Below are 10,000 nucleotides of genomic sequence, written 5' to 3' on the forward strand. Positions count from 1 at the left end.
ATCTTGGGAAATTATAGTAAGTGCAGACACAATAGAGCGGCTATTTGTAAATGTGTATTGGTTGTCCCTTGCCTTTAAAGCAGTGTCGTTAAGATTTAACTGTAATTGCTCAAGGATCTTTGCTAGATAAGGAAGTACTGACACTTGTCTGAAGTCGCTGTCAACTACACATATGGAGTGACTCGTGCCAGATGCCTGATGGACAGCGAGACTCAGACCATTATAACGTTATTACGCAGCGCTATAGGTGGTTTGCAACCAATCTCTAGAAACACAGATAACAATGCTGCAATGTACAGTCGCTTGTGGACGAACAAAAGAGCTAACGGAAAGATCTTTTATTTAAGGGATGACGTAACCTGTAAAACCATCTATGAGTCAAGGCGATAAAGCAAAAGAGTTTCACGAACGTGATGAAGAATGCTACGAACCGGAATGACGACGCTTTCCAACTGCACGTTGCTACGTTGGAAAGCATTCAGTTGTCATTTGTTTCTAGACCTGCGGTGTTGGTTTGGTCAGAGTTTACCCAGGACCTCCCTCACAGTAGTCCAATGCTCAACCAACTGACCCCATGTAATGTCACAGACCAAAAAGGCATTCACATAAATGATGACTTAGTTTCTAAAGAAGCTTTGGTGCAGTTTCAGTGGGGAGTGAAATACAACTTGAAACATTTGGTTTTAAGGTGCTGACACTGTCTAATGTTTCGTGCATGTGACTTGCCTCGCTATGTTTTGGCAACATTGTGGCGAGACAAGTTGCACGAAACATTTCGCAGTGCAAAAAGCGCCTTTATGGTCTAGGAGCACATATCATAGTCCTGTTCCGAAACTCCTTCTTACCCCGCCCTGAAAATGGGCCTGGGTTTCAGGCCCATTTTCAGGATAAAACATTTCACAGTCTTATGGCGGTTTACAATTCTTTCTCTAGTCGGCTTGAGTTGATGTTAAGTGCCTTGAGCGAGTTTCATTCGAATTTCTAAAACCAAAACCAAGATAATTACTTTGACCAATCAAAAAGGACGGAGACAATCCAGTAAACCAATCGAAACTCGAAGTAATTACACGTAGCCGACACAAAGCGCGGGAAAATGTGCACGCACGAGCCACGATTGGTTTTGGTTTCTCTTCTGATTGGTTGAAAAAGTGGCGCGAGAACTTTGAACCAATCACTGAGTGAAGTAAAGCAAAACCAAAGCAATTCGCTAATTACTTTCGACACTCAATTGAAAACCGCTCTATCACCCCAACAAAATTTTCCATTTAATTTATTCTTCGAAATTGTCCCCCCAAAAAAATTTTTTTTTGAACTCTTTTATTTAGCCTACGTAGCTGTTGGTATTGTTGGCGCGAGAGGACGAAGTCGAGCAGGAAATGCGGAGGGGCGCCCCTCCCCATTCTCCGCGCGGCTTCGTCGCTGGTTAATTTGCCTCTCGCCAACAATACCCCCAGCTGCGCAGGCTACTTTTTATTGAAAACTCACTTTTTAGGTAGACTTTCATATATGACTTTCATATACACGACTAAAATGGCGGAGGACAAAAGAACCATTGTTATTCCGATAGTACTTTTTATTAACGAACGCTTTTCATTTAACTAATGTATTGCTGTTTTTCACGTTGCCATGTTACAACCAATAGCGTAGCTCTTACTCCACTATTAAAACTACACGTAGCCCACAATTCCTTGATTCGCTCTGACGAAGGGCTAACGCCCCCCCGGGGAGGGGGGATTCCCTTTTAAAAAGGGGAGGGATGCTCGTCGGAAATTTAAATTAAACCCCCAAAAGAGACCAATCTGGGCGTGGCCTAGGGCTTTTTTTTTACCCCTAAAAGAGACCATATTTAAACATGGATATAAAAAATACAGTGCTTTTTTTTTGTTGAGCAAAAAGGTGATAGACACCTTAAAGGGGCACTGTCATGAGCTGCGCATGCTCGAGTTTGTTTGCTCTCGAGCCCACGGAAAATTCTAGCCGCCATCATGGATTCACGCGTGAGTCACGTATATTCGTCGGAGTTTCTCCTTTGTCCACCATGGCCCTCCCCAGTGGACACCATTTTGAATTTTTGTCGATTCAACTTGAAAAAAGTTAACCTAACACTTTTCAAGTTTTCACAAGACGCTAGCGCATGCGCTTCTCGTGACAGTTTCCCTTTAAATTAACCGCCGTAAGAAAGATTTGTGAGATGACGTTTCGAGCTTTAGCCGTCAGAGCTCTGACAAAGTGCAACACTCAAAAAATCACCTCTGTCTTGCAGTGGTTAATTTAGTTTTATTTACATGAATGGTCACAAATGAAGGTTTGGAGAGGATGGCATGCTGACATGACAAGACTAACTACATCATAAATTTTCAAAGAGCACAAGTTTTGACATCACCATAAAAAGATTGTTCAGATATCATTGTTATATAGCTGGAATTTTTCCCGCTACAGCGCGCTCATTCATTGGCTAGTTCATGGTCACATGGCATTTAACAATGAAACTGTTTACCGCCAAATGCCATGAGCGGGCAACATTGCGAAAACTATTACGTCAAACGGGGAACAGTTCACTGTTACCCGCCAAATGTTGACCGCTGTTGCACGTGATCAGAGCGTGCAGTTGAAGGTGGCCTGATGTTGTCGCTGGAATCTGGGCGCTTCTTTCAAAATGTTTGACCCATTTGTTTTGCTATATAACAAATTACTTAATGACTGGTCCCTCGGGAAACAGTTCATTTTGTTTCCCTCGGCTGCGCCTCGGGGAAACATTGAGATTCTCGGGAAACAAAATGAACTGTTTCCCTCGGGACCAGTCATTAAGTGTTTAATATTACATCCTCAAAAAAATGTACACTCAAATGAAACTTTTGACTTTTTATTAGTTTTGAAAAGGCTCAGCAGAGATGATTGCAAGCTGGCATTTGTAGATTAAGCCAGCACTCGACATTAAACAGAAAAAAGGGTTCTAAATCTTTGATCAACATAAGTATTGGAAGTAGTTTGAAATCTTTTTCTACAGGTTAGAGCCTTATCCAGCCAGTGAATAGCACTATTCACTTCTTTATAGAGCGAGCCCCCATGCCTCCACAACTTATCCTAATGGCAAAAGAAAGATCTGGAATCACCACTGACGAAAAAGGTGAATGGACTGTTGAATGTACAAAAGAATGCAAGGATAGATGGGATACAAAGTCTTGATGATAAAAAGCAATATTGTAAACCAGTCCCAGTCATTAGAAAAGTAGCAAACTTCATGGAACACTTCTGTCCCTAATGTAAATATATAGATCCTCTGACTCGTATATCTTTCATGCTTATTAGGAGTGTATAAATGACTTCCCAAAAAGCCTACAAATAATACTTTTTTTAATCTCTCATTTCAAAGTAATTCTGAGTGGCATAAATTCATCATTTTTTTTTTCAACAAGACTAGTATGAATGTCCAACGTGATGTTCTCAAAAAACCACACAACTCAAAGAAAGCTTCTTCCGCAACCATCATATTTTAACTCTTGTATACAAAAAAAGGCACATCATCGGTTCTTGTCTTGCTTTCTTGAAGAATCTTCATCACTTTCAGGAATCACTCTGGGTCCAACTGCTCTCCGAGTTGCACTTAGAAGCTCAGCATCAGGAAGGTTTCCCGTTCCTCTGTGTTCATACAAAAGAACATTTAGTGACTCCTCATAAATTCTTGAATCTGGAAATTCCACTTTTGTTTGTGGCTTCTCTGTGGCATAAACAATCGACGTGCAGCAAACCTCGGCCAGTTTCTTGCCATTTCCATAAAATGTCCAACAGCAAATTTCATTGTTACCAATCAAGTCTTTAATGAAAAGAATACGACCGTTGAAGCGAAGAGACAACTTGTCAAACAGCTCAATATTCTTCAACAGGTTGTCATCTGACTGGCTGTGGAAACCAAGTCAAGAGTTTTAGTATAAGTTTATTTTTATAACAGTACTATAAAGTTACTATAAAGTTAAGTTAGGTTTGAATGTTTACACTATATTCAGACGTGACAAGTCACAATATTTTTGGAATTCGGCTCTGGCTCTTCTTTCTTCCCCTTTTTTTCGGTGGGGGTCGCAATTTTCCTGTGTATACGCAAGATTTCTGCCAGGTAGGGAGACTTGTCAGAAAATTAAGGCAGCCCAGGTACGTGTAGGATTCAAACTTGGTACAATGTATCTCCACATTTCGTGTAAGAGGCATTTGTGATGACCACTAAACTACAGAAGACCATGTGACAGACTTCCAGTGCCAATCACCTCAACACACTTTTCCACTTTATCTATTCTCCAGAATCGTCCCAAGTACATTGTTGTTGTTGTTGTTAGAACCCTTTGATTGAAATGGCTTTGATAGCTGGAAAAAGTGATCATACTTTGACTTTGACGTCACAAACTGCTTTGCACTAAGAAATTTCTTTGAAAACAGCAATGAAATTCGACACTGGGTTGACATCACAAATTAATTTTCATTGGCAATGAAAATAAATAAAGTGGAAAAGTGTGTTGATGTGATAGGCCCTTTAAGGGAAAATATATATTAAGGAAATGTGTGGGTGACCAGAAATGAGTTTTTGTGTTTTCGTTGCACGCACTTGTATCCCGTTATCATACGACTTCCTGTATGGTTATTGTTAAGAAAAAGTACTAATTAAAATATTTTTAAATATCATCATAGAAACTTGTAAAGCATCTGTTTACTGGTTTTGATTGGAATCAATGCTGTTAACAGTTTTAAAGATGAACAACTATTCTACGATTACACTTAACCTTATCATTGACGGAAATGTAGACTTTGAACTTCAGACTATGGAATTGAACTGGATATTGACCAAGATGTTGTAACAAAAACACTGAAATACTATGAACTTTAAAGGAGATTGGCTAAAAATCCTTTGAAACGAAGTGTAGGCTACCCGTAGCCTCTTGTTACAAACAAACCAGTGTGATATAGTTTCTTCAACCCCCTGTAAGAACTACAGTATGCTAGTCATAAAACATCCAAATTTGTCACAAATTGAGAAACTGAAAGCCACACTGCATGCTGATGTTAATATTCCAGAACAGAGTCACCCTTGACATCTACAATTTGCTGAAGAGAATGAGGCCAGACCATGATACCAGCCCCCTTCACTTTCTTGTGCACTTGACAGTGGCAGACAGGTAAGATATTTAGGAGATACATGTTTTTTCAATGGTGACTCATGGATACTCAGGAAAAATCCAAGTACGCAAACAAAAGTCAAAATAATCTTCGATCTTAAGATTGCGTAGTTCAGAAGCTCTATCGTTGAATACAGAGCTGTAGTAGCTTGTTTGACCTAGGTCATTAAACTACAAGCCAGGTCAAAAGACGTTGGGACACATCAAATTTTAGGCAAAAAGTAGAGAATTTACTGTACATGCTTTCATCATTATATGAGCAACGTATGTTCTCCTTTCTCTGCCTTTTTCGTGTCCCCTTCCTCCCAGACAATGTTGAAACATGCGAGCGATCGATGAACGGATCTTGATTTTGAGGAGACCGTGAAAAATCAACATCACAAATCAGGAATTGTCCCAACAGTTTTGACCAGGATTGTAGGTTCAGGTGTCTGGTGACATAACAGATTACCATGCATAACCATTAACTTATCAAAAGGGTACCAATGTTCAGACAACCAACTGTCATTCAATCAACTGACAGTTGGGTGATAATTTTACCACACACAGTTGGCCAACAGTTGACCTATAAACTGCCAATGTTAAGCCAACAGATGCCACATACAGTTAGCCAACAGTTGACGTATAAACTTCCAATGTTCAGCCAACAGATGACAAACAGTTAGGAGACAGAGTGCCAATGGCCAGGCAATTGCCGGAAACCTAAGGAATGACAATTATTTACATGTAGTACCAACCATCGTTGGATAATGCCTTTTTGTGAGAGTTGTTTGTCAAGTGCAAGAAGACCCAAATGGGACCAGATCTGATGACAATCTCCACAAAATTCCCACTCAAGGGTCCTTATGCCTTTTTAGGTTGTGGTCTCCTTTGGCAAACTGAATGAAAGATGGAATCTTCTGTAATCATAAAACTTGTTTGTAATTACTTGATATACTCACCCAGTGTAGGAATATTTGTTGTTTGATCTGTTGTATGAGAGTTTAACCACAGGCTGTTGAAGAGGAAAAATATATATTATTATTATTATTTGCAGCAGTGTTTGAAAGGAAACCTTCATCGTTCACATTCTTGTACACCAACATGACATCTTGCTCAATCTTCCTTTCACAGTTCAAGTAAAACAAATCTTAAAGAAGGAGTGGATGACATAGAGGTTGTTTAAACGTACCTTTTTACCAGTTACGAGTTGCCTCTCCTCCTTCGCAGATGTTATTAGTGGCACTCGACAGATGGGATCGTGCTCTTCTTTCTTCTTCTGCAGTGCTTTCTCACAAAGCTCTACTAGCTGCTCAATACAATAATACTTGGCCTCTATCAAGACCTCTTTCAACTCCACTTCATTTTGAGGTAAGGGCACTGTACCATCCCGAAGAAAATTCAAAATGAGAGGGAAATGTTTCCCACATCGGTCGATAAGAATCCATCCTAAATATCGAGAAAGGAAAGGTATAAAGCAGATTCCCTTGAAAAAAATGAAGTTGGAATACCAGCAAGCAAAATCTTATAAATACCGTAGTCATGATAACACAGAAATGGGTTTATCAACTAAGTTAAAGGGGCTATGTCAAAAAATTATGTAATTTCATGACACCCAAAATGCCCAAAAAGTAGAATGAAACATTGCAATAACCACTTAAGGACATTCACACTAACTGTTTGTGCACAACTTTTACTGCGCAGGTAAATGGAACCGTAATATGTCACGCATTTCTTCAAGCATTAGTTAGGATCTTCTGGCGACAAAAATGCCGGGGAAAAATTTCCAGGCCGGTTTAAGAATGGCACATTTATTTCCAATTCAACACGAAATGTTTAAGAGAAAGGACTGGGAGGCTGGAAAAGGTTGCTAATCAAGTAGTGGCTGAAAGTTTTGAAAACTCGAAGAAGGTTAGTTTTACATGTAGTCAACGATGTTGTGTAAATTTAAGGGGGTTGGTCACGCAAAATCGTGACAAACGAAATTTTCCATAAGCTTCGCAACATCATTGTGAAATCGATTTTACTGGTTTAGATAATCGGTGACCACCATTTTTTACAGTGCGATGCGCCTTACCATGGCCACCTGACAAAGTTTTTTAAAACTTATACCCCAATCAGGGTGAGAGGATTTGATGGACAGTCACACCTCTTTGCAAAGTTTGCACGGTTGTAGGTTGAACACCGTTGAATGGGTTGTTTGTGTTGATGTACTTACACGTAGATGTCAAATGTGAAAGTTTGTTGGGTGGCCACGAATCATTTACTCTTCTTACAATCTACAAAATATGATGAAATGAAAAAAATCACAGTGTAAGAAGTGATCTTTTTTTTAGTTTTTCTTTCTTTGTGTCCTGAATTCCGGAATTGGTTACAACGGATAGCGCTAATTGTGAAAATGCTCGTTGAGGATTAACTCTACTGTTTACGACATCCCTAGAGGTACACAGTTATCTAAAAAACCCACTCCTATATTTCTGTGCACATCTCGTTAAAAAGACCCAACTATCGAAATTAGGGCATTTTTTCCTTGCCTTTTTCTCTGAAACAAAGTCGGTGACCGCCCAATTTTTTTTCATTTGTTGGAATAAGCAATTCACGACCTAGCTAACTTCAGATGAGAAATGAAACAAATTTCAATGTGGGAAGAAAAGACTGTAACAACAAAAGGAAAGAGAAGTGTGGATAGCCACAAATGGACAAGATTGAAACAGATTGGATTTGGGGAATCTTCAAGAAAGTTGGAAGGTTTTTCAAGGTTATGGCAAATCACCTGGATAAAGGCCATTTTTGCTTAAAATCATCTTGTTTGTGATGCACCATAAGGATAACTTTATCAGTAAAGGAATTCCACTGATAAACTAAAGATTTCCTCTAAACACTCTAAAATAACATGACAAATCCCCTTTAATATGGCAAATTGACCACTGTAAAGAAATTCAAAAGCTCACACTTTGTTCTGACAATGTCAACCCAGATAATAAACCCACATCTGTGTTACAATTCCCCACCGAAGCAGCCCCACAGTTTCTTTTGGAACCAAACCCCTTCATCCATGTCCTGATAACAGTCATGTAACAAAGATTAGCATAAATGGTGTACATGTAAGAACAGCGACTTTAACTTTGTTTGTTTGTTCCAAGGGTCTGTCTTCTTCCCAGTGAGACCCTGCTGTTTAATGTTATTTCCCATTTTTGTGATTTTGGGACACATGCAACCAGACAACATCAAAGTCTATCTCTCTGTTTCTCTGCCCCCCCTCCTCCCCTCCCCCCTCCCCTCCCCCCTCTCTCACTTTTTTTCCCGTAAAACCTGAAGGGAAGTTGAAGAAGACAGACCCTAGTAAGGAAGTTCCTGTTACATGCATGACTTTTTCCTTAACTTGAACTGATTTTCTTATAACAGAGAAACCATTTCTTGGAACACTGGACAAAGTTCCAAGTTTAGGAACTGTCCCCTCGGCTAGTAAATAACCAAAACATGTGCAAATACCGGCATGACACTTCACATGTTTTAAATTACGAGAGAATAAATGTATTGCTCTCGATCAATTTCGGATCATCAGTACATCTCATTAGGAAAACCTTTAAAAAGACGGACCTATGTAATTGATTAACGAAAAATAATATAAAATGTACCTTCAGTGTCCGTCAGAACTTCCATTCTGCCGCTAAACATAGCTCTCAACATACTGTCTTGTTTGGAAAGAGTACCAATAGTGGTGTAGTGCAATGAACCCCCAACATTTAGTTTCACGTACTTTGTCGGTGATCCTCTTACAGTTGTTGGATGCGTGGTGTCTCCAGACATCATATATTTTACTTTTAGCTTTCTTCTTACAAAGTACGCTCGAAGGTATGACTATTTTTTGGGAAAATACTTGGTTGTCTTCGTCTATATACCACTCAAAGGTTTACTCCCAAAATAACTCTTACATCCTCAAAGCAATCTACATGTACGCTACACTATAATGTACCCTGGATCAAACCTGTGTAAAGGTGCGTTCGATCGATAACTTTGGGGAGAATCATTTTGCACTCTTTTCTGCATTCTGGTATTCGTTCAGTAATGAAGGTATCACACTAGCAGTATTTTGACTGTATAATGTTGTTAATAATTTTATTGGAAATAATAACTTATTATGGAATGCCCCAGCAGGGCCCGAAACCCCAGGAGGCTTTTCGACGTTCTTCATAACAGGAAGATTTAGCTTTACGTTACGTCAGACGCGAACGGCAAGAATGACCTTGTGACCATGATTTCCTCGCCATTTTTGGCGGTTGCCGTATCTTCGTGAAAGTAAGCATTTCCGCGTTTCAACAGAATTAACTATTGTAGGGTAATGTGAAGTGCTGTTTCCTTAGCCCTGCTAATGGAATTGGAACCATACAAGGACAGAGAAAAACTCTGACCAGGGTGGGAATTGAACCCACGACTTTCGAATTAGATCAATGTTTGCCGTATACGCGGAATTATCTTCTCGTTTTTCTTTTACGTAACAAGTTGTTTGTGGAAAACAAGAACCCCAAAACCATTTTCCGGTAAGTCAAACAAGGAAAAATTAGGTTTCCTGGTTATAGATCGTTCAGACCTGATTCCTTACCGCTATTTTCTTCATGAACTCACGTTGACCCTCCACAGAACATCTTCATCGAAACTCGCAAAATTTGACGTGTGAGGATTTTCATTTTATATATCATCTTTTTTTCTTCAAACAATTTTTAATTTTTTGCCAATTAAATACTTGAGATTAACTGAGTCCCCCCATTCCGAGTTACTAGACCTAAAGTCTAGCTTCACTCCATTTTACGTCAAAAGTCAAACGGCAAGCCGACATTTGCCGTTTCACGAAAGCATGA

General features: G+C 39.4%; 1 protein-coding gene across 1 annotated transcript; it reads right to left on the bottom strand.

Moving 5' to 3' along the window:
- Nucleotides 1-2,850: 2,850 nt before the first annotated feature.
- On the bottom strand, nucleotides 2,851-9,083 carry LOC138047061 (BTB/POZ domain-containing adapter for CUL3-mediated RhoA degradation protein 2-like). Its single transcript, XM_068893751.1, has 4 exons — nucleotides 8,780-9,083; nucleotides 6,334-6,590; nucleotides 6,104-6,156; nucleotides 2,851-3,900 (listed from the first exon to the last, which is right to left on the bottom strand). Exons 1-4 carry the CDS (start codon nucleotides 8,952-8,954, stop codon nucleotides 3,522-3,524), a joined length of 864 nt encoding a protein of 287 aa, XP_068749852.1. The 5' UTR covers nucleotides 8,955-9,083; the 3' UTR covers nucleotides 2,851-3,521.
- Between the last annotated feature and the right edge of the window lie 917 nt (nucleotides 9,084-10,000).

Source organism: Montipora capricornis, chromosome 4, assembly GCF_036669925.1.
Source record: "Montipora capricornis isolate CH-2021 chromosome 4, ASM3666992v2, whole genome shotgun sequence".
In the NCBI taxonomy this organism is placed as follows: Eukaryota; Metazoa; Cnidaria; class Anthozoa; order Scleractinia; family Acroporidae; genus Montipora; species Montipora capricornis.

Bases quoted from the DNA above. Each gene is read 5' to 3' on its own strand.
- LOC138047061 (XM_068893751.1), bottom strand. From the start codon at position 8,954: ATGATGTCTGGAGACACCACGCATCCAACAACTGTAAGAGGATCACCG. The intron at 6,591-8,779 runs GTACATTTTATA...CTCGATATTTAG, and splicing joins AGTTCTGACGGACACTGAAG to GATGGATTCTTATCGACCGA. The intron at 6,157-6,333 runs GTACGTTTAAAC...CCTCTTCAACAG, and splicing joins AACTCGTAACTGGTAAAAAG to CCTGTGGTTAAACTCTCATA.